The sequence below is a fragment of the Xenopus laevis genome, chromosome 3S, assembly GCF_017654675.1.
Source record: "Xenopus laevis strain J_2021 chromosome 3S, Xenopus_laevis_v10.1, whole genome shotgun sequence".
Lineage (NCBI taxonomy): Eukaryota > Metazoa > Chordata > Amphibia > Anura > Pipidae > Xenopus > Xenopus laevis.
Window position 1 is genome coordinate 17,933,491 of NC_054376.1, and position 25,635 is coordinate 17,959,125.

General features: G+C 38.1%; 1 protein-coding gene across 1 annotated transcript in view; it reads left to right on the forward strand.

The window, feature by feature from the left end:
• gabra1.S (gamma-aminobutyric acid (GABA) A receptor, alpha 1 S homeolog) overlaps positions 1-25,635 on the forward strand; it is a 110,072-nt gene that overhangs the window by 79,624 nt on the left and 4,813 nt on the right. The window contains exon 9 of the mRNA XM_041588044.1: positions 9,689-9,891. Coding sequence (XP_041443978.1) covers positions 9,689-9,891 — 203 coding nt within the window. The remainder of the gene's footprint in view (positions 1-9,688; positions 9,892-25,635) is intronic.

Sequence of the window (25,635 nt, forward strand, 5' to 3'; positions counted from 1 at the left end):
ACTATAGCTAATTGCAAGCAATCAGAAATTAGCTTTAGTTGGTCTACTGTAGAATGAAATTGGAAGCTAATCCTTGATTGGACACTATAGTTTTTTGCACTGGTGTAAGTTTGCCACATATACAGTAAGTAAACTATTCCAATTGGATAATAGAGACTAGTTTGTTTTATAACCTTAATGGAACTGCACTAGGCAAATCCATAATAAAGAAGGACCTTGGAGTCCTTGTAGATAATAAACTTGGCTGTAGCAAGCAATGCCAGTCAGCAGCATAAAGGGCAAATACGGTCTTGAGCTGTATTAAAAGGGGCATAGATTCACAGGAAGAAGGGGTTATTCTACCACTGTACAGAGCATTGGTAAGGCCCCATTTAGAATATGCTGTCCAGTTTTGGTCTCCAGTGCGTAAACAGGACATTATTGAATTAGAGAGAGTGTAGAGAAGGGCAGCTAAGCTGGTAAAAGGTATGGAAAATCTCAGCTATGAGGAAAGGCTGTACAAGTTGGGGCTGTTCTCACTGGAGAAGAGGCCCTTGAGCACGGTCGGAACTAGGGGTAGGCAGAGTAGGCACGTGCCTAGGGCGCAAAGCTGGGGGGGCTCCAGGTACGTACCTCCTCTGTTGCCTACCCCAAATCCAGTCCCCTCTCTGCCTGATTTTCTGTGCTGTTTTGGCCTATCTTGTGGTTCTGCGAATGCGCGCAAACTCAATTCGATGCGCATGCGCACACGAGTCCAAATTCGCGCATGTGCACGCCAATTCATGCACGCAAGTGTCTATTTGCGCATGCGTGCACTAAGACGCGCCACGTCCGGCCGGCTCTGCCCTTGAGGGGTGATATGACACTGCTGTATTCATGAAGAAAGCTGAAATAGCAAACAGGCCTGCAACAATTTATTTAGGGTGCACTTAGATGGGCACTGACATGTGAGATTTATTATATGTAAAACCCAAGAAAAACTTGAATACAAAAATTTGCCAGGGGGGTGGAGTGGTGTGGTCTATGGTTTTTCACATTGTCCTACTTTTTTTTCGTTTGTACTTTTTATATTTTGATCTTTAAATAGATTAAAGAGTGGTTCACCTTTAATTTGACTTTTAGTATGTTAAAGAATGGCCAATTCTAAGCAACTTTTCATTTGGTCTTCATTATTTATTTTTTATAATTTTTGAATTATTTGCCTTCTTCTTCTGACTTTCAAATGGGGGTCACTGACCCCATCAAAAAACAAATGCTCTGTAAGACTACACATTTATTGTTATTGATACTTTTATTTTGCATCTTTCTATCCACACCCTCTCCTATTCATATTCCAATCTCTTATTCCATGCTGCATAAAAAGCTAAAAACCACAAACAATAAAAAATTAAAGCTAATTGCAGATTGTCCCAGAATATCACTCTCTGTATCATACTAAAAGCTAACTCAAAAGTGAACAACCCCTTTAAATGGCATTCATGGTTTTAGAGAAAATGTGTTTATTTAGTTTCAAAAACCTCTAAAACCAATAAACTGAGAATGTTGATAAATGGGCGACTATTTAAAGGTGACATGTGGCATGAATTGCTGGCAGCCTTCTACTGTTTAATTGCATTCACTCAGAAATTATTTAACATAATTCTTAGCATAATATGACTCTGTCAGAGCTGAACACCACACACAGGGAGAGCCCTAAAATTGCATAAGTGACAGGTGCCTGGGGGAAATTTTAAAAAAATGTCATTGAACATTTAACTGTGAAGGCAATATAATAGTATATTTGGTGGGAAAAGGACAGAATCCTAAAAAAATACATTTTATGTGTTACCAACTTGAGCCAGGTTCCTGAGCACTGGAAAGCAACAAGTGGAGTTTGTCTCCTACTATACATTAGCTTGGCAATTTATTTTTGTTTAATTAAACATACAGTGTTTTTTTGTGAATGGAATTTGTATATTACATAATGCCCATAAAATGCAAAACATTTGTAAATTTTAGTCCTGTGGGAAAACAAGCTTTACACTTCTATTGTGTACTCATGGGCTTCTGTATCAGACTTCCTGTTTTCATCTTAAACCTCCAGGGCATGGCCTTGAGCATGCTCAGTTTGCTCCTCTCCCCTCCCTCCTCCCCTCCCTGCTGTAATCTGAGCCCAGAGCTATGAGCGAGCAGGGAAAGACCAAGGCAGGATGTGATGTCACACAAAGCCAATATGGCAGCCGCTATCCTATACAAACAGAGAACACTTCTAGAGCTTTTTACTCAGGTATGGTAAAGCATTCTGCAGAATAAATATAGTGTTATAGCTTGCACTATTGTGGCTAATCTATTGGCATAAACTGCTTCAGTAGCTTTCCTTCTCCTTTAAGAGATCGGTTATCTCTTTTCACTTCTGGTATTGCTTCAGTGCTGCTGTCCAACTGTGGGGAATCAGAGGCTGGAGGTTGAACTCTGAACTTTCCCCACATCAATACAATTTCCGCTCCCTGTTCAGCAGCACCGAACCTGTAGCTCACATTAAAGAAAGTGCTTGACCCGTGGTCATCAATGTTCCCAGCACACAGAAACTGTCCACTCCCCAGCTGCAGCAACCTAATGACTGTCAGGATGTCAGTAAGGAAACAGTTTTTGTTTTTTAAATAGAATAAAATTGAGGAGAAAAAAACATGGTGGGACAATAAAGAAAAAAATTATGAAATGCATAAAAAATCTTAAACAGATAACATTGGAGAGAATTGAGGTATTGGATAAAAAATTTAAATACAAAGGAAAGAATAAGAAGCACAAAAAAGAACAAAAAGCTGGAAGAAGTGAAAGTGGAGGAAGGCAGGAGAGAAGACATGGACATAGAAAGGAAATTATAGAAAAGTAGAAAGCACTAAGCAACAAAATAGAATCTGAGTAGGGTGCTCAGTATTTTTTGACTACATCTATAAATTATATGGTTGTGGGTCTGTGATGCTTCATATGTAACAGTACCCGTGTTGGTGGTGTATCAGTGGCACAGGGCAAACTGTACCTTAATTATATTCTAACAGCATTGTGTGAAGTGATCATGAGCTTGGGGTATCAGTGCCCTCTGCCAATTGCTGTAAGTTCTTAAGTTCAAGCATCCACTGTCTTTCACTTTATAGCATTATGGTGGTGCCTTAGTTTACTGCCCTGAGTGTAAAATATGCTTAGTGTGCCAGTACTGACTAACTTCTATTATATTTAATTTACTTTGGCAGTATTTACTGATTCCTGCTGTATAAAATGTTTGATACCTCTTGCTATACAATGTGTTTGGGTCTATTTAAAATCCTAGTCCATACATGGTCACTGCTTTTTTTGTTATTGAAAATAATTATATATATCTTCTTTTCACATGTGTGTGTGTGTGCCAGAAAATGCTGCACCAGTGTGGTGGTAGCAGCAGCACCCCTGGTCCTGCAGTTAAAAACTTCAGGTGAGGGGTCGGGTCGGCCAGCAGCAGGGAGGGTGCAGGGGCACCCGGCCGGGCCCAGCAACTGCTGTAGAGGCAGAGGCAGCCTGCGCCTGAAAGTGAAACAGTATGATAATTTTTGCTGTCAGCCTGCCTGCACTGCAGACAGAGAAGATTTGTAGCCTGCAGACATTGAAATTATTTCTGCAGACAGTAAAATAATTTTTGTAGCCTGCAGACAGTGAAATGATTTCTGCAGACACAAGTGAAATCAGTGAAGTGAAATAATTTCTGCAGACAGTTAAATCATTTCTGCAGACAGTGAAATAATTTCTGCAGACAATAAAATAATTTTTGTAGCCTTCAGACAGTGAAATAATTTCTTCAGACAATAAAATAATTTTTAGAGCCTGCTGACAGTGAAATAATTTCTGCAGACAATAAAATAATTTTTGTAGCCTTCAGACAGTGAAATAATTTCTGGAGACAGTTAAATAATTTCTGCAGACCGTGAAATAAATTTTGTTTAGCCGCGTAATTATGCTAGTGTCATGTGCCATTGCCTAAGCTTGAAGCCGCTAAAGTATTTACACGGCGGACGGCTTTTTTTTAAAAAAACATGTCGCGTACCACACCGAAATATAGCCCTACCCTAGAAGGGGGCCCTGTGGAAAGTGTAGCCTAGGGGCCTCACATGTCCTTAATCCGCCACTGACCAGATGCTGTACCATGAGAGGTAAATGACACATATGGAATACAAAGGGAGTATTGATTCATTGAAATTTAAATATATGACAATTTCTATTGTGTTCCCCACATCAAGACTGAAGGGGTGTAGGCAGTTTGACTGTCATATATACAGTATTTAACATTCAGAATATAAGACACAAGAGGGCTTTAAATGAGAAGGAAAGATCCAATCCATGGGGCAGGGGCGATCCTGGCCCCTCCAGCGCCTGAGACAGCAGCAGTTGCTGCTGCCCCCCCTCCCCTGGAAATTTGCTTTTAAAGTACCAGGAGCAGCATTTTTGCTGCCCCTGGCACCTAGTGGGGCGCTGCCGCCTGAGGCGACAGCCTCAACTCACCTCATTGGTGAAGCACCCCTGCATGGGGGGTTCCAAATGTTAAGGCACCCGCCCCCAAGAATTGTAATGACATACCTAATACCATGAGCCAGTGCTTCTGTTTACAGAAAACTGCACTGGCCTGGGGTGATTACAAGTGATCAATATCCTTCGCCTTTCTTCTTTCTGCAAAATCCAGCGGCCCACACATGCGCAGTAGAGCAAAAAAGACAGATTTTTTTAGTTTAGTTTGTAGGGATGTGTAAAATAGCCACCCCTAGTATTTTGTGCAGGCAGTCCCTCAATGTTTTGGACACCTATTTGGGTCCTAAAATACAGTTGGGAGGGGTACTGTTTGCTCTTTCTGCTCTGAAGCCATGTTTTCAGTGTCCATTTTGTGTAAGCTCTGACCTGAACAGGCAGGCAGAGCTCTGTGGAACCTAGACATGTCAGGTCTAGTAAGAATGGGCTACTCACCATTATAGGTCACTCTAGGAGTGACAGACAGACAGGTTATTTAGCTGAGCAGCTCCAGGCTCCGACGAGGAGAGTCAGAGGGATTAAGATCCCGGGTACTAATAGCCCAGAATTAGGGACTAAGTGTATAGGAACAGGGTAGATAGATTCCCATCAGGTTCCACTTAGGGAAAAGGCTGAAAGCTGGGTGTACCTTTATTGCTGCTGAGCTTGTCCTCTTGCCTGTGGGGACTAATACTGACCATATGGTGTTGTGAGTATTGCCTATTCAATGTGATGCTAAATCCTGTCATGCTCTATTGTATACTCCACTGAGGATTGTGTATGTTCAATAAACCAGTTCATGTTTAAGTTATAAGAACCACTGCCGCCCAATTATTATACCCTGAATCCAGTTACAGCTGCTCTACACCCTGCCTCCACACCGTTGCGAGGGCTTACTCCCTAAGATTACAGGTCTCATCCGGTGCACATTTATTGGGAGTGGAGCTCAATCGTGGTGTAAATAACGCACAATTTACTATAGCGTTACAAGTTTATGTCTGGCTTTTAATTCTACTGCACATGTGCACCCACGAGAAGAAAGAAGGAAGAAGATTGCTTGTTCCAAGTGCCCTAGGGCGGCCAACGGTTCATTATAGTACCGTATATACTTGAGTATAAGCCGAGTTTTACAGCACTCAAAATGTGCTGAAAAAGTCTGCCTCAGCTTATACTCGAGTCAGCATGTCAGTTGTTTTTTAAGGCTTGCCCCTACCCAAACGCTAGGTTTTTAGGTCAAAAAGCCCTTACCCCTGTGATTTAAGGCTCCTTAAACTTCAGAATCCTCCCTGCATGCCTGTCCTGAGATCCGGTTAGAAGGAGAAGTGCGTGGGTAGCTGTGCTGTGTGAAAGGAAAACGTGACCCTGCAGGCAAAAGTGGCCATCTCTGCACAGTGAGACTGGAGAAGGAGGGGCTAAAAAAAGGTGACTGTGCAGGCAGAAGTGAGCTCTGCTGTGGAAGTACCTGACCCATGCTGCAGAAGGAGAGGGCTGGAAACCAGACAAAGTAGAGAGCTATGCTGGGACACAACACTGAAGACTAAAAAGCAGTCAGAAATGGTGAGCTGTGTTGAAGGGGGCAGTACATGTGAGCTTTTAAAAAAAAAAAATGACTCCTATACTTATTTCTGAATATATGTGTGTTTAATACATTTCCGATGTTTCATTAACCCCTGGAAAGAAGCACGCTACACTATATTTTGTTTTAGGTACAGGCAATTTACTTTTTCAATCGTGAGTGCACCGCTCTTTGATAACTTTCTGTTTCACTTATATAGCAAATATATAGTATAGGCTTATACTCGAGTCAATACAGTTTCCCAGTTTTCCTAGGTAAAATTAGGTACCTCGGCTTATACTCTGGTCGGCTTGTACTCGAGTATATACGGTACTTGGACATTTCATTCTCGTTTAAAGAAAGTAAATCTAAGGATTTTTGTAATTAGACATTTCAATTCTACATGGAGAACTTCTTCAAGAAAGGAAAATTTCAAATCAGTCCCAAATGGAGTTTAGGCTGCTTAGCCAAAGGTATGATCACACTTTGTAACCTTAATTATTGTTAAATGGGTAGTTTGTTTTTTTTTAAATTCTCTTTTAGTTTGATCTTGTATGATAAAGTCTCTTATGCTAACTCTTTGGGACAGTAACCTTATTCCCAACTATGTATTGAAATTCCTAGTACAGGTATGGGAGCCATTATCTGAGCTCCAAATTTTGGGTAGGTCACCTCCCGTAGACTCCATTTTTTACAGAATTATTCAGATTTCTAAAAATTATTGCCTTTTCTCTGTAATAATAAAACAGTACCTTGATCTCAACTAAGATATAATTAATCCTTATTGGAGGTAAAACAATCCCATAGGGTTTTATTAACATTTAAAAGATTTATCAGTAGACTTAGGGGGTTATTTATCAAAATCCAAAAAGTTCTCACAATTTTCTGAAAACAACTCCAACCAAATATGCACAGATTTTTTCCCCATTTATCAATAAATTTTCCCGAAAATTTCTTGTGTGGGAAAAAACTTGTGAAAAAAAATCACAATACCGATACTTTTACGATTTGACACACGAATATCGAAACTTTTCCAGATTTGACAGCCAAATACCAAAACTTTTTCGGAAACCCAGCACAGATCAGGATATTGACGGGACATCTACCATTGACTTCTACATGAAATCGGCAGGCCTGAGTTGGAGTACTTTAATAAATAACCCCCTTAAGGTAATAAATAACCCCCTTAAGGTATGGAGATCCCAATTATGGAAAGAACCCTTATCTGGAAAATCCCAGGTCTTTCTGGATAACAGTTATTCAATTATAGTAGAAGTAAATTAACCCTGGATAACAAGTCCCATAACTATAGGTCCCATTCTGGATAACATGTCCTATACCCATACTTATGTATGTGTTTTCTCTGTGTAATTGATTATAACCGTACATTTGCTTTTTTTAATGCAATAGATAAACAACAGACTACGAAGACAATGCACTGGTACATAGTTTAAGGCAATGGTTCTCTTGTACAGTAACCAATAGCAACCAAAAATAATTTAGCTGCACTGGGCAGTTATAATAATAACACATATTTCAATGGTTGTTCAGGGTTACTGCGGCAGAGTAAATTTGTTGCATGTTACTGCACAAGAGATACATACATAAGAGCTCACATTATAAAAAACAATCTATGGTCACCTTTATTAAAAAGAGTGCACAATAAAAATTCATGGTGCTGATAATGAGATGCTCAGTTCAGCACTGATACAGTAGCTACATCAAAATAAAGCAGGGCTAATTATTCAGTTACAACCACCATGAAATAAGCATTGGCATTCCTTTTTTTTTTTTGGAGGATTTGATTAGCTTGATAAACTATACTATAATTTCAGCAGAATGATTTTTATGATGTTTCTACTAAATGACAGAAAAAAATCCAGTAATTCTATAATGAGTAACACTGAAAATACTGCAGTCTGTTTAATTTATTAATATCTGTAGTTGTCAAGGTAACAAGCTGATATGTGGTGGCAGAGAATCTGCAGATGCGAGTGAAACAAAGTGTAATCAGTGTGTGTGTGTGTTCTGCTGTGTTATCTGTCTTGGGGTTTGACACCAAATTTCAAAAACAATTTATGTTAATGGAGAGCTTTGATGAATAAAATGTATCAAAACAAAAAAGTCGCCCCAGGTAATACATCTGGTCATTCATGTTAACAATGGCTTTGATTGATACAGATGCAGCCACTTTAGTTTGTCTGTTTGACACAGAATAACTAAACACAGATATCCCATTTATCTCAATTAACACAGAAAACTGCGTCACAACATCCCATCTAATTAAAGCATTCACCATTGTGAACAATGGAGCTTTGGTATGCTAATGAAAAGGTTAAATGCATTAAATGAGTTAAGATGACTTTAGATAACACAGTTTCTTCAATTACCCCTGAGTCATGACACATTTAACTCACAAATCAAAGTGGCTTCATCTGTACTTAAAGGGAGGATTCTTAAACTTGCTAAAATACAGGGTACTCACAAAGGAGAAGAGGTAGAAATATTTGCAGATTTAATTTGTACTCAGAATTTGTCTTAAATCATACCTCAAGAACGATAGAATTGGGGATTGGATTTTAGCTTCCTCCTACCAATTCAAGGACAAAGAAAGAATGAGAGGTATTTATCTAATTATCTAATCATTTACAGGTATGAGACCTGTTATACAGAAAGCTCATGACCCAGGGTTTTCTGATGATGTATATTTCCATAATTTGCATTTTCATATCTTAAGTCTACTAGAAATGCATGTAAACATTAAATAAACCCAATAGGCTGGTTCTGCTTTCAGTAAGGATTCATTATATCTTAATTTTGATCAAGTCCAAAATGAGGTTTGCCTGTAATATATGTTGATGCTACAGGGCTGATTAATAAATTCTGATGCTAATTGCACTGGTTTCTGTGCCAACATAGTAATTATTTGTATTACGTAGTAATCAGCCTTATTGTGACATTTCTATTCTATATTTACAGTATATTGTGAGTCGGTCCCTAAGCTCAGTAAGTGACAGCAGCACAGAGCATGTGCAATGGATCAGCAGAAAAGAAGATGGGGAGCTACAGGGGCATTTTTTGAGGCATAGATTTTCCCTGCTAAAGGGCTGTGGCTACCTTGAGCTGGTACAGAAGCCCAAAACACAATGTCAACATTTCTAGCTTACTTCTTTATTTAAGCTTTAGTTCTCCTTTAAATTTAGTTGGCACAGGAAAAATACAAGGCCTGCATTATGTAGAATTTATAGTATAAATGTAAACCAGCTTCCAAAAACATCAAAGGATTGAGAAAATGGGCTTTATGAGTGTAGAGCCGTTGTTCTGAGACTGACCAAGGATTCCCATTTGTGTATCACTTTTACACACTTCCTTTGGATATTCCTCCCTGTCTCCACACCAGTTCCAGACCAAGTCATATATGAATATGTTTGAGGCTAGATCCTTAAAGGATTGGTCATTTAGATTTCACAGATAATTAAGATAATTTTTTTAGTGTCCAACAACAGAAATATTTTAATTGTACTCAAAGGGAAAAGGCATACCTTTGGCCCATGAAAGAGCCAAGGACAAACAAAGTTCGAGTTTCAAACAGTAACAACAGCCCTAATAATCCTGTTATATTAATTTTTCATTTTACTTTCACAGGTGTTACAACTGTCCTTACCATGACAACGCTGAGTATTAGTGCCCGAAATTCACTACCAAAAGTAGCATATGCCACTGCCATGGACTGGTTTATTGCAGTATGTTATGCTTTTGTCTTCTCTGCCCTGATCGAGTTTGCAACTGTGAATTACTTTACAAAAAGAGGATACGCATGGGATGGAAAAAGTGTTGTTCCACAAAAGGTAACATGTTCACGTGTTAACTACTTTCACACTTTCACAGGAAAAAAGTGATTGTAATTTGCTCTGTAATTTACTTTTCCTGTCTAAACTCAAACTCTGTTTATTAAGTGTTTGTACACAATTTATCTATTGCAGTACACTATCATCATTGTCAGACTTTTAGGGGTGGCATGCTACTCAGCTATACTGAGGAGATATGGAGGAGATATGCTACCTCTTTAAATATCCCATGTGACAATCCTCTTGCTCCAAATACAACATGACAAGGCTTCATGCATAAACAGAATAAAGGGGTGAGGCTGAAAGGGAGAATGGGGGCAGGGGGCAACAAGTGGTCCCGGCCTAGGGACAACTTATGTATATATCCTTCCCTGATCATTGCTAGGTTATTTCTCTTCAGATGGGAAACTTAATGAAGCAGTTACAACACAGTAGGTAAAGTGTTAGGTGCTGTGTGTGCTTACTTACTTTCTGGAATAGGAGTGTAATGCTGAGCCATTTTGCATATGTTGGCATATCAAGCACAAGGAGCAATGTGTTTGGATTATTGGGTTATATCTACTTTAGTCAAATATCATTCAAAGGACTTTTTGAAAGTGCTGCACTCTTGCATCTAGGGAATAAACTGAGTAAAGGTGGCCATACACGGAGAGATCCGAGCGGATCTCTCCCCGATATGCCTACCTTGATGTGGGCAATATCGGGCTGATCCGATTGTGAGCCCTATAAACCAATGGTTACTCTTTTGTTTTTAAAGCAGAGATGGGGTATAATGCAGGATCTCTGATTAGCCAATATGAAGCCATTTCAGTGTATTCACACAAAAACCTATAGATCAAAGCAATTAAAACAATGTCCCTACTAATTACTGAAAAATAATGTGTTCACATACATTCACACTTGTAAGTCATGTTGTTATAGTAGCTGACTTATTTTAAGCAATACATTAAAAATATCTTTATATTATAAGAGCTGCAACATTAACAAATATTCTGAAACAGGGGATGGGGAGTGGTCTCCCAGGAGCATTACACAACCATAAGATCCAGATTTACTAAAAGGTGAGACCATTTTTATTCACATAAAATTTCCAGAAACAGCCTACTAAAGGGCACACCAGTAAATCTGATTGATGACAGAGAGCAATGGCCTCTGATGATATATTTTACTACTAAATAGGATTCATCTTCCATGTATTTAGACTTAGAAGCTATATGACTGCTGCCTCAGCAGAAGCATTCTTAATTTAATACAATATTGTGAGCACCACTGTTGATAATAACGATGGCGTTTCTAGCATTATATATGCAAATGTAAAACTAATGATATTTTGGCCATGTACCTTATCTTTTCCCCCTTATGCCATGATGCAACCAAACATTGCACAAATATATGTTAAACATGTCCCTTTTTATCTAGTATAGGTAAAACTGGAGGATCAATCAGAGTAGTCAAACAGGCATGGGTCGCATAACGGACTGTAGAATAGTCGAATAACAGGCCAAGTTCAGGATCAGAGAAGTCAGGAGAAAGTCAGGCAGGCAGGGGTCAAAACAGGAATCAGAAGACAGAATATAACAGGAATAGCACACAGGAACTCACAAATGGAACCAAACAACGGGTAATGAGAAAATACACAAGGTCCCTTTAAATACTTTAAACTTCGCGCCCCTGCCCGATGATATCATCATGCCAGTGTCGCTTGCGCATAAACCAAGGAAATGCGCACTGCGCACCATAAAGGAAACGGCAGCCAGGGAGGAAGAATCAACGAGGCGGGCATTCCCGCCGAGAGCGCGGCAGGCGTCCCCGCCGGCCCCCTAGACCACCAGGGTGAGTTTTCGTCACAGAAAATAATGAAACAAATTCTCATGAAAACAGTATGTTTTCTCTAAAGGACTTCCTTGACATGTAGGCCTTTGCTGTGACTTATTATTCCCAATACCAACAACAACTATTCTTTCATTACAAAAAAAAATCCAGTTATCAATTCTAAACAATAAAATCAGAGAAGAAATATTTATAGAGGGAGAGTCCACCTTCCAGGCACATCAAATCTTCATATTTATTAAATTTGATCCATCCTCTGGCCCCAACACCTGACTTAAATCCTCTGCAAAGATAAGACAATACCTACCTGCTACTGGCTGTAGCCTATATACATATGCAGTACTTAATCTTTAAGTCCTTCCACCTAATTACACATCCAAAGTCAGACACCCACCAAACCTAATTACTGATGGCTCGAGTGCTGTTAAGATTGATTGCTTTTCCACCTCCCTTTTCCCTTCTGATAAAGAAAGCATAGTGGAAATGTTCTTCCCTTTCTTTTCTTCTTTGCTCTTTTTGACTTCAAAACCTTATTTCATCTCCGCTCTTTTAAATTCCTCCTCCTCTTCAGCGAGAAGCACTCCTTGTGAATAAGCTGTCTTTCTCCACCTTCACTTCACCATTCAAAACTTACTATCTTTCTTCCCATCCATACCTTTACTCAAACCAGTTCCATGCCAGTGTCCCCTCCTGCCTCACATTCATGTCTCTCAGCAACACCAGTCACACTAATGTCTATAGCATCAATCACATCTTAAGATGAAACTTCTAACACATTGCCTACAGATTCACAAAGAAGCACAAAGTCCATATACATTGATTTAAGGGATTATATGGAAGATTTAGCAACGTTTATAAAATCAGGCTCTATTAATGAAAATCTCTTTCCAGGGCAAAGTTAAAGTCAAAGTTATTTTAATTTCATTCTCCAACCTCTTCACTATTAATTCTTGCAACCACACTGATCCTCTTGCTCTTGTCTTTCTTTTAGCAAACTTAATATTACTAAATAAATTTTCTCTCAATGTTTATTTCCCCTTAACCTTTTGCTTTTGCCATTTACCAATAGATCATCATCCTTCATTTCCCCTGCATTGCATAGAGTCCTCACAAACCATTAGCAGCATTATCAGAGAATGAGACTTAAGCATTTTCCAGTGTGCCCCTTACCTCCAGACGTTTGAGTTCTCACCAGCCCAGTGACTCTGCCCTGGCTGTCCACACTGTCTTTTGTCTACAGCCCCTCTGATCTCAGGGTACTGCATACACCGGGGTAGCCTCAGTGTGACTATTGTCTCTCCTTACCTCCTCTTCTTCACCTTCCACTGCAGCCTCCATGCAAACCTACCCCAATCCATACAGGTGTTTCTAGGTGAATTGTCCCTCTAGGGGCTGGTAACCAAAACAAGAACAGGCATAAAAAATAAAAAAAATGCAAACTCATTGGGGGGGGCATTTCTACCTTTGGACTTCCAGGGCCACACTGGAACTTTATAACTCGTTGGGGGGGGGGGGCATTCCTACCTTTGCACTCCCAGGGCCACACTGGTACTTTCTTTCAAACTCCAAGCCAATTCCTCCTTCGATCTCCACCTGCCTCCCCATGAAAAAGCAGCCAAAAAATAAATGCCTATTGAAATATAGAACAATATTTATCAGTGTTATAACATTTTTAGCAAATTGACTACTTTACTACAGGACCTGTAAAAACATTCAGTACAGGAGCTCTGTCTCTCACACATCCTCACAGCACATGGGTTGGAACTGTTGTATTGTAAATTTTAGTTGTGACATTTTATCTGATGTCAGCAGTAAAACATAATTTATTTAAGACCACTAGATGCTGCTGTGGCATATTTATATTTAGTGTAAATCAATATCTGTGCAGAGATTTGGCAGCCGGATTAGATTCAATTAAAAATATAGAAACAAAACATATATTTAACAATGTTATTTATAGTTTTGGTTCATGACCCTTCAAACTGTGACTCTTATTGTTTCATTGATTGTTCTCAATCCCTAGAACTCACCTAAGACTTTTCATGTCAAACTATGAGTTTGTGCCAGCATGGTTTTATGCGTAATAGATCTTGCCAGACTAACTTAATTTCTTTTTACGAGAATGTAAGTAGAGACCTCGATTCTGGGATGGCAGTGGATGTGATTTACTTAGACTTTGCTAAAGCATTTGATACAGTGCCACACAAAAGGTTACTGGTTAAGTTAAGGAATGTTGGCCTGGAACATAGTATTTGTACCTGGATAGAGAACTGGCTAAAAGATAGACTACAAAGAGTGGTGGTAAATGGAACATTTTCTAATTGGACCAGTGTTGTTAGTGGAGTACCGCAGGGCTCTGTACTAGGTCCCTTGCTTTTCAACTTGTTTATTAATGACCTGGAGGTGGGCATTGAAAGTACTGTTTCTATTTTTGCAGATGATACTAAATTGTGCAGAACTATAGGTTCCATGCAGGATGCTGCCACTTTGCAAAGTGTCTAAACTGGAAAACTGGGCAGCAAACTGGAAAATGAGGTTCAATGTTGATAAATGCAAGGTTATGCACTTGGGCAAAAATAATATAAATGCAAGTTATACACTAAATGGCAATGTGTTGGGAGTTTCCTTAAATGAAAAGGATCTAGGGGTCTTTGTAGATAACACGTTGTCTAATTCTGGGCAGTGTCATTCTGTGGCTACTAAAGCAAATAAAGTTCTGTCTTGCATAAAAAAGGACATTAACTCAAGGGATGAAAACATAATTATGCCTCTTTATAGGTCCCTGGTAAGGCCTCATCTGGAGTATGCAGTTCAGTTTTGGACTCCAGTCCTTAAGAGGGATATAAATGAGCTGGAGAGAGTACAGAGACGTGCAACTAAATTAGTTAGAGGGACGGAAGACTTAAATTATGAGGGTAGACTGTCAAGGTTGGGGTTGTTTTCTCTGGAAAAAAGGCGCTTGCGAGGGGACATGATTACACTTTACAAGTACATTAGAGGACATTATAGACAAATGGCAGGGGACCTTTTTACCCATAAAGAGGATCACCGTACCAGAGGCCACCCCTTTAGACTAGAAGAAAAGAACTTTCATTTGAAGCAACGTAGAGGGTTCTTCACAGTCAGGACAGTGAGGTTGTGGAATGCACTGCCGGGTGATGACATTATTATGTCTGTCCAAAAAATCATCCAAGCCATTCTTAAAGGCATTAACTGAATCAGCCATCACCACATCACCCGGCAGTGCATTCCACAACCTCACTGTCCTGACTGTGAAGAACCCTCTACGTTGCTTCAAATGAAAGGCTATTGTGATACTAAACTCTATAGTTAGCATAGGTATGGGTATATAGAATTTTAATTAAAAGTAGGGAGGGGTGTATGGATGCTGGGTTTTCATTTGGAGGGGTTGAACTTGATGGACTTTGTCTTTTTTCAACCCAATTTAACTATGAAACTATGTAACTATGTAACTATGTTCTATCTGCCTTGAAAAGATATTACGAAAAGAATGTTAAATGTGACCTTTAAATTGCAGCAATTTATACTGTATTGTCTGAGAAATGAGATACCCTTTAACTTAGCTGGCAGCTTAGCATTATCTGAAAGGGAAACTACATCTCAATGGGAAATCGCACCATTATTGATTGCTTCAGTCTTAGCTAATTCTTAAAAAGTGCCATACATGCTTAGTAATGTCTTTCATGCAAAGCATTAATGGATTTAAAGTATGTTTATAAAGGGTAGTTATAGATATGCACAGAAGCAAAAATTGCATTTTCCTAGTATGTTATACAAGGTTTATGTCATGACTTTAGTTTAGCCAGTCCCAGCAGTTTTTCTCTATATTGTACAATTTGGTCACGCACTTGCATGGGTAAACTGGAGTGAACTGCAATGTCAAACCTCCAGTAAGATTTTAAGGGCACATTCTGGTCAGTTACATCACATGCCTCTCTCCCAGCTTAACCAGGACATTCCAATATCTCAAGTAATAATGTAGGACTTACAGACCTTTCAAAATGAATAAAATAATTTGGGAACAACATATAAAAAGCAGGTGACTTGGCTTTTACTGTAGAAAACTGGGAGAAAACCTTCTTTTGACATATTCAATATCAGAGGAGTTGACATATTTGCTACTGATGAATTTTGTGGAGGTGAAAGCCTAAAGCTAATTATTGTACTGGTGTTCAGTTTAGACAATTATGAAACAGTTCTATGAGAAATTACCTTCCAGACTGGATGTGGCACACTTAATTCACAATCTAAACATGCAACTGTTTACATGATATGTTAGCCACTGAACCAGTGGTACCCAAACTGTGGGGTTGCCCTCCCACAGGTGACGCATAGAACAGTGCCAGGTGTGGCTCAGCATGTTAAGGAGGGATGTCAATTGCAGTCAAATACACTAGAAAAGCTGTTAGTTAGTTAGATTTTGGACAAATGATTCATGATTTTGGACAAATGATACAATGTTTGTATTGGACTTGTTTCATTTAAACGTGACAAAGCAGATATTATAGTAACTCCTGCACATTAAAAAATATTTAAATATTCTAATAGATATGTCATCTGCACAGAATAACATATTTTATTAATTAGGGTCAGACTGGACCCACTCGCTGCTGGCAGAGCCTTTGCTCTTTCCTGATCCCCCCCCCCCTTTGCATAAAGAAATAACGTGTGTTAAAGGTGCGCGCTGGGAGGGGAAACAGAGAGTTTAAGAGGATTTGTTGCAGGGCTGTACTGGTGGTGATGGGGCAAAATAAATGCCTTTCTTGTATAGTGACTGATATACTAAAATTCTTATTGGGGGACCTTGACAGTGGTACACTTTTTCCCTACTGCAAACAATTCAATCATGTTATATTGTAGTAGCATTGCAGTACAAATTGCTGATTTATGCTGGAATAAATCAAGCAATTCACAGCTTGAATTTGTTTTTTGCAGGGAAAGATCTAGGGGCATATCTGTTAAGCCTCACATTTTTATGGTCAAGTTGTTAAGCTGATAAACTCAAATTAATAGAGGGAAAAAACTAAAATGTTTCGAGATTTATTATTAGTGATGGGTGAATAATTCCCATTTAGATTCGCGAGAAATTTGCGAAACTCAGAAAAAATTTGTGAATGCCGGAAAATTCGCAAAACGCATTGTCAATGGGCGTCAAAATTATTTTGACACGCAACAGTTTTGACACAAGCTTCAAGTTTTCGACTCTTTTGTCCAAATGCATTAAAGTCAATGGCGTCCAAATAATTTTGACGTGCGAGAATTTTGACGGACGACAGTTTTATCGTCGCAGTTAATTTTCCCATGGCGAATTTTCACGGCAGTTTCGTGAAAACATTCACTGTCGGTGAAATCCGGAAATTCACAGCTAATCCATGCCTGCCGAATAGATTCTTCCATCACTATTTAAGCTCCAAAGCTGCTAAAAATCCAAATCTGAAAATACTCCAGCTAAAATCTGTTCAATTGTTGCATGAATTTGTTGAGACTGTTCCCACACATACAATTTTTGTTCTGATTTTTTAGTAAATTATGGGCATTTGTGGTTTGGCATTTGCTCAAATTTTTTTAATCATAAAACCGAGAAAACCACAAGTTTTAATAAATACCCCCAAAAATGTTATGTTGAGGAACTCACAAACATATTGGTATAATCAGAATTAACTGTATAAAAAATAAATAAATAAAAAAGTAAAAAAATAAAGGCTATTTCTAAAAAAAGATGTTTTATACATCTACGGATTAATGTATGGTTTTACAAAAGCAAGAAATGCTTTCCCTTTTAGGTGATATATATAATTTTTATTTCCAGGTTTTTATGTAGTCCCGGCACATTTATGTAGCACTTTACAGAGATTATACATCATTCCCTGTTCCAGAAGAGCTTACAGCCTAAGGTCCCTCTCACATACCCATAGGGACAATTTTATCAGGAGCTAGTTAACCTGCCTATATGTTTTTGGAGTGTAGGAGTAAACCCACACAGATCCAGTGAGGACATACAAATTCCTTGAAGATACTGTCTTTGCAGGAATTGAATCCAGGACCCCAGCCTTGCAAGGCAGTATTGCTCCCCAATAAGCCACCATGCTATAATTTTTCTTCTCAGTCTAAATGTTTCTTCTCATCATTTTTTTGAGTAAATACCCACAACATTTGAACAATACAGAAACAAATTATTAAAATATAGATAATAATTAAATGAATAAGTAATTCATTCGATATTTTAAGGTTCTGTCAATGGGTGCATGCACAATTCTTTTCTCCAAATTCATTAAAGTCAGTGGGCATAATTTTGATGTGCAACAATTTTGATGAGCGACCATGAGTTATGCAATATAATGTAATAAAAATTCTTACGTAGTAACCCATAGCAACCAATTCGATGGTTTCAAACAGCTGATCAGTAAACGCTACCTATTGATTGGTTGCTATAGCTTTCTAGCAAATAAGACTATTTATTACATAATTCCCAGAGTATTTTAGCTGGCCAGATCCGTGATAGTTTTAGATGGGCAAATGAGAAAAGTAGTAATGGGCGAACCTGACCCATTTCCTTTTGCAGAAAATTAGCTAAACAGCGTAAATTCGCTGAAATGCATTGAAGTCTATGGACGACAATTTATTTTGACATGCAACAAGATTTTTCACCTATTACAGTCTATGAGAGTCATTTTCGTTGAAAACTTGCTGTTAAAATTTTACTCATCACTAGGAGGTTAGAGAGAAGGTTAGAGCTCACAAACCATCTATATGATGGCATGTCTTTGCTGTCCCAGGTCTTTCAAGAGAGACTGAACTACATATATACCTATATAAAATGCATTAAAGTGGACCTGTCATCCAGACACAAAAATCTGTATAATAAAAGTCCTTTTCAAATTAAACATGAAATCCAATTTCTATTTTTTATTAAAGCATTCACAGCTGTTGTAAGCTCATTTAAAAATTTCAGCTGTCAATCAAATATTGTCTGCCCCTCCTCTATGCCAGACTTGCCTTAATAACACTGTCCACAAAATGGCTGCTTCCTGCTTGTTATAATTATGAATCCCCAGACTGAAGGAAACAAGATTCAAATAATTTATATAGTGTAATTTAAGTTCATTTTGCTTGACTAATGTGATAAAATAGGATTTGGACATTTTTTTTGGGTGACGGGTCCCCTTCAAAGAAAAGGCTCCTGGATATACTGGAAAAGGGAAAGACTATGAACATCAATACTTAAAAAGCATTACAGGAGCAAAGCATTGGAGGTCAGATATCTTTGTTAGAAAGTCAGAATCTAATGATTTAAAAATGTATTTATTCCAGATTATACTATTTCAAAAGAAAAATCATCCAATTGTAAATGGCAACAATTTTAACCCCCAAAGAAATACATCACTCGCCTTATGAGGGATCCTTAAATGGAGCAGAATGTATGCAATTTACATGGACAGAATATGCCCTAGGTCCCATAACTAAAGCTTTGACCATTCTAATACAGTTAAAAATATTACACTAAATTATTGATCGAATGCTTTAATGGACCAGTGAATTTATTGTCAATGTCACATTATAAACCCCTATGTATTTCTGCCTGTTCATGGAGGAAAATGAAGATAAACCTTACCGTATATATGTATATACATATGACACCCAACTCTACTTGTCAACTCCTGACCTCTGTCCTTCTGTCCTTTCCCAAGTTGCAGACTGAATCTCCTCCATGTCCTCCACGATCTTCTATCACTCACAGTAAAAAACACTACCTTTTATTCCACCACACAGGTACGCTGCCTAGGAGTTATTTTAGACTCACATCTGTCTTTTTCACCACACATCCAAAATCTTGTCATATTCAACTGATTTCAACTCATTTCATAATCAACCAAAATGTAATGCTCTGAAACTGCAGAGAGGTACTCAGGAGGTAATAGCTAAGGCAGGAAGCCTGGGGTATACCCGTAGATTGCAGGACAGAGTCTAGAAGCAATGATAAAGTAAAGATTTAATGAAACAATGTGAAAAACAGTAACCAGTGAAAAAACAGAATAAACTGAGATATCAGCAGGCAAAACAAAGTCCAAAGGGAAAGTCCAGAGAACACGACAAGGTCAGTAATGGGAGTGCACGCAAAGTAGGCAGTGTGTCAATGAGAACGTCCAGAGAGCAGGCTGAGGTCAGTACCGGGAGATCCACACAAAGCAGGCAGGAAACCAGGACAATGGTACAGGAACAGGAAGGGAACTCAGAACTAGGAACTTGGAACACAGGACTTGGAAGCAAGACTTGCAGGAAAACGCAATGACCAAGCGCCAGGCAAGGGTCAGGGCTGGGCTTATAAAGGGAACATAAATGGAAATTGGAAACACATGAGGCTAACGAGATGGGAGGAGACCAGGGATGATACATCCTGGGAACAGGCAGAGCCAGGAACATAGATGAAGAGTTCAGAACCAGCCTCAAGAGCCTCCAGTGGCTCACAAGGTAAGTGCAAGTGTCCCACAACTGCAGACACAAGAGTTCAAGCCAGGGCTGGTCCTGACCCAAAACACTTTCAGACTTTCTCCTTTTTTCCAAACTTTCAAATGCTCCTTAAAGACCCACCTGTTAAAATAAGCTTATTCAGTGTACCTTAATCAATCATTGCTGTATCAAAAATCACAAAATTGTTTCTACAATCCTAATGTCTTATTTGTTACCTAATTTTTAGTTTGTAAACTCTATTTTGTAGACCCTCTAATCCTATTGTACTCTGTAAACCCTTGTTTGTTATCCACCATTTATTCCCTGTTTGTTATAACTAAGGTAAAGCACTGCGTATCTTGTCGGCGAAATAAATAAATGTTGATATATATTAAATTATATATACTGTATATATATATATATATATATATACTGTATATATATATATATATATATATATATATATATATATATATATATATATATATATATATATATATATATATATATATACTGTATATATGAGTCATCTGCACTCAACCCATTATCAATATATTTAAGACAGAGACATTTCATGCATACTGCTACTGAAAAATGCCTTACCCTTTAAACATATATTCCATATATTGCAATATATTTAAGCTGGCCAACTACGTCAAAGTCATCCCGTATCTGGCCAGTCCTATGCTCAATTTTCATCTGATTCATTAAGAATTCTATTGCTTCATTATACATTTTACAAAGGGACTAAGTTTTACCTGCAACTTACTAGCTGCTTTCAAAGTAAAACTCCCAAACTTGGCTGCCCTTTTATTAGACACCAGTGGGATCACCTGACTATAGTTGGGAAGGGTGGGAGCTACAACATGGAGCTTGTCACTGCTCCTGTATAACAAACAAGGGAAAGTTGTGCTCACCACTAATTTTTAAAACCATTAGGCGGGGGTGCAATGAGGCTGTGACCACAAGATACATATAGACAAATACAAGAGTCCTCTGCACTCAAACCATTATCAATATATTTAAGACAGAGACATTTTGTGCATACTGCTACTGAAAAATGCCTTACCCTTTAAACAAAACAGGGATTGTTTGTCCATATATTGCAATATATTTAAGCTGGCTAACTACGTCAAAGTCATCCAGTATCTGGCCAGTCCTATGCTCAATTTTCATCTGATTCATTAAGAATTCTATTGCTTCATTATACATTTTACAAAGGAACTTAGAAGTTTGTGAGTTTTACTTTGAAAGCAGCTAGTAAGTTGCAGGTAAAACTTAGTCCAACTTAGTGGTGAGCACAACTTTCCCTTGTTTGTTGAGTAGTGAGTGCCGATAATCCCCCCCCCACACACACACATACTGTATATATATATATATATATATATATATATATATATATATATATATATATATATATATATATATATATATATATATATATATATATATATAAATCCACTGGTTCTTACACGCTCCATACACTGAAAAAATGCCCCAGGTGCTACCGAACGTAGCTGTATTATTCAACAAGTCGGAAAATATCAGTACACACTGGGATTAATAGAAAGGTTAAAAATAAATACTTTATTAATTACATTAAAAGAACTGGTCAACGTTTTGGTCTTTCCCTAAAACCTTTGTCAAGAATCTGTTCAGGTTAAGAAAGACATTGCTTAAATAAGTAAAATGTATGTCACTCACCATAGGTGCACACCCCCAAGATCACATGACTGGGTGAAGCCCTGCACCAAGAGGAAAAATACAGAAAGTAGCAATTAGTGTGTAGAGAATCCCCGTAACATGTTATCAAAAAGGTTGCAACATAGGTTCCACCAGACGGAAACATTATAGTAAAGAAGGCCATGGCCGCCCCAATCGCTGTCCCAGACGTCTGCGGGTAATAGGTACTAACAAAATGGAAAAAATACTTTTACAGAGGGAATGCTTTTGGATTCATAAGCTGAATACAGTACACTGGCACCTAAGGGACTCAACGGATATTGTTCATTTAATTGTTTTTGGATCAACGTTAACATGGGGTTAATGTAACTCCTGACAATTCACTTTGCAATTACTAAATCCCTTCTTTACTATAATGTTTCCGTTTGGTGGAACCGATGTTGCAACCTTTTTGATAACATGTTATGGGTATTCTCTACACACAAATTGTTACTTTCTCTATTTTTCCTCTTGGTGCAGTGCTTCACCCAGTCATGTGACCTTGGGGGTGTGTACCTATGGTGAGTGACATTTTACTTATTTAAGCAATGTCTTTCTTAACCTGAACAGGGTCTTGACAAAGGTCTTAGGCAAAGACCGAAATGTTGAACAGTTCTTTTAATGTAATTACTAAAGTATTTATTTGTAGTCTTTCTATTAATCCCATATCTGCCTAACTGCCAGTTGATCCAGAGGAAGGCAAAAAACCCATCTGAAGCCTCACCAATTTGCCTCAGAAAAAAATTCCTTCCTGACTCCAAAATGGCAATCGGACAAGTCCCTGGATCAACTTGTACTATGAGCTCTCCCATAACCCTGTATTCTCTCACTTGCTAAAAAGCCATCCAAACCCTTCTTAAAGCTATCTAATGTATCAGCCTGTACAACTGATTCAGGGAGAGAATTCTACATCTGCACAGCATCTTCACTGTAAAAAACCCCTTCCGAATATTTAGGTGGAACCTCTTTTCTTCTAATCGGAATGGGTGACCTCATGTCAGCTGGAAAGACCTACTGGTAAATAAAGCATTAGAGAGATTATTATCTGATCCCCTTATATATTTATACATAGTTAGCACACCTTCCTTAACCGCCTCTTCTTCAGCGTGAACATCCCCAATTTGGCCAGTCTTTCCTCATAGCTAAGATTTTCCATACCTTTCACCAGCTTAGTTGCCCTTCTCTGTACCCTCTCTAATACAATAATGTCCTGTTTCAGTGATGGAGACCAAAACTGTACGGCATATTCTAGATGGGGCCTTACAAGTGCTCTATACAGTGGAAGAATGACCCCCTCCTCCCGTGACTCTATGCCCCTTTTAATACAGCTCAAGACCTTATTTGCTCTTGATGCTGCTGACTGGCGTTGCTTGCTACAGCCAAGTTTATCATCTACAAGGACTCCAAGGTCCTTTTCCATAATGGATTTGCCTAGTGCAGTACCATTAAGTGTATAAGTGGCTTGGATATTTTTACATCCCAGGTGCATGACTTTACGTTTATCAACATTGAATCTCATTTGCCACTTAGCTGCCCAGATTGCCAGTTTGTCAAGAAAATGATCAATGCTTACTGATTTACCTAGAATTTAAAGGGGAAGTACTTTGAATGTGGTGAAATGAATTATATATAAAAGATTAATAAAGATATGAGGCTGCTATAAATCTTTATTGTCATGGATAGTAAACAATAATTTTGAAGTCTCCAAATAGTGTGTTGTGTGAATATTTATATGAACAATGGGAGAGGGGAGAAGGCGTGAAGTTAAAAATATTCTTTTTTTCTACTTTCTTCTTACTTCTAAACTTGACTGAATGTCAAGGATGTATGCACAAATAAGTATGGTCAAAGAATACATTAATATTGGTATGCAAGATCATGCCTGGTGTTCAGGCCCTTATGGACTCTAGTGTCCAAATTAAAAATCCAAAAAGCTCAGATTTAGGGGGCGTAAAATATCCCTACCCCTGGGGGGAATCTTGACCTTTTCGATAATTTTTACTCCCAAATCCTGGGGGCCCCTACGGGAACAAACTGTGAAATTTTTTCCTATAGGGGATTTTTTGTCCTTCTTTTCAAGGGGCCTTATATGTTCCTGTATTCTATCTTTCAAAGAACCGGTCGATCGTCCGACATACTGTTTGGTACAGTTTTTGCATTCTAACAAATAAACTATATTTTTCGAATTGCAGTTGAAAAACCCTTTGTTCTGGTATTCATGGCCTGTTGTATTAGACTTGGAGCCCTGAGTTTCTGTAATTAGTTTGCAGGTTTTGCATGTGGTGGCTCTTTCGCGGAAAGCCAACTCGCCCCAACAACAGATGTGGGGGAGGAAACCACACTAGGGGCCAGAATCCTACCCAAAAAGTGGGGGCTTTTCTTGATACAAATTTGATATCATTCGGGGAAAATATATCCTTAAGTTGACTATCACTATATAGAATGGGAAGGAATTTTCTTATGGTTTTGCGTACTGCAGAACTCTATTTTGTAGGGCCCTCTAATCCTATTGTACTCTGCAAACCCTTGTTTGTTATCCACCATTTATTCCCTATTTGTTATAACTAAGTTAAAGCACTGCGTATCTTGTCGGCAAAATAAATAAATGATGATGATGAAATATATTAAATTATATACAGTATACTGTATATGTATATATATATATATATATATATATATATATATATATATATATATATACCAATATTCCACAGACCAGCACTCCCTTTGATATAAGACAAACAATCTTTTATTGCATCTTTCTCCAACGTTTCGGTCCCTTTTGGGACCTTTTTCAAGGATGATACTATATATATGAATCTAATGGCATTGTTCATCCCATGGAAAATAAATTGTTATACCTTTTTGTATTTATATTTGCTTACTATATTGTATATATACTGATTATTTCAGCATCCAGTAAGGTCAGCAATACTGCATTTCTGTGATTAATTATGCTGTACAGTACTTCTGTAAGAATAAACTGATAACCTGTTATTTTCCTTTTCTGTAGCCATAAGACTGTAGCTGTAAATGTTGCTAAATTTAATACACCAGTGCTATTAAAAGCTACATTTTGAAAGTGAAATTGAGGTCGGTTTTTTTAGCCCTTTTTTCCCACTGAGTCGATTTACAGGATAAAATAAAACATATTTTTAAAAGTATATTTATAAAATAAACACATTTACTTACCTACTTTGCTGTGATAAAAATACACAGGGTTGTCATATCAAGGACAGTTTTTACCAGATACTGTACCTTATATAACATGTTGTGCAGAAAATGAACCCACTGATTGTTGTGATAAAGCACAAAAAACATTTTTTAAGAAATTATTTCGAACATTCTGGGACAGAAGGAATACTCCCAAGAACCCTAGCAAAGCTTTATACTGGCCTTAACTAACAATTAGTGATGGGCGAATTTGCACGGCGGAATAAATTCGACCATCACTACTAACAATCGTAAAACCTTCTCTTGCCTGGAATAAAGCAAATGGATTTGAAAAAAGCAGCTGTAATTAATAAGGCCCATTTATTAACATTCTCATTATAGAGTTTTTAAACCAGTTTGAAACCATGATTCAACTCTTTTAAACCATGAATTCTATGAAAGTTGTTAAAAGAACTGAATATAAAAAGCATGAACAAAAGAAACCCAAAAAACACTAAACAATCCACAAAAAAAATACAAAAACCTAGTCCTAGGTCTGGACCCAACGAG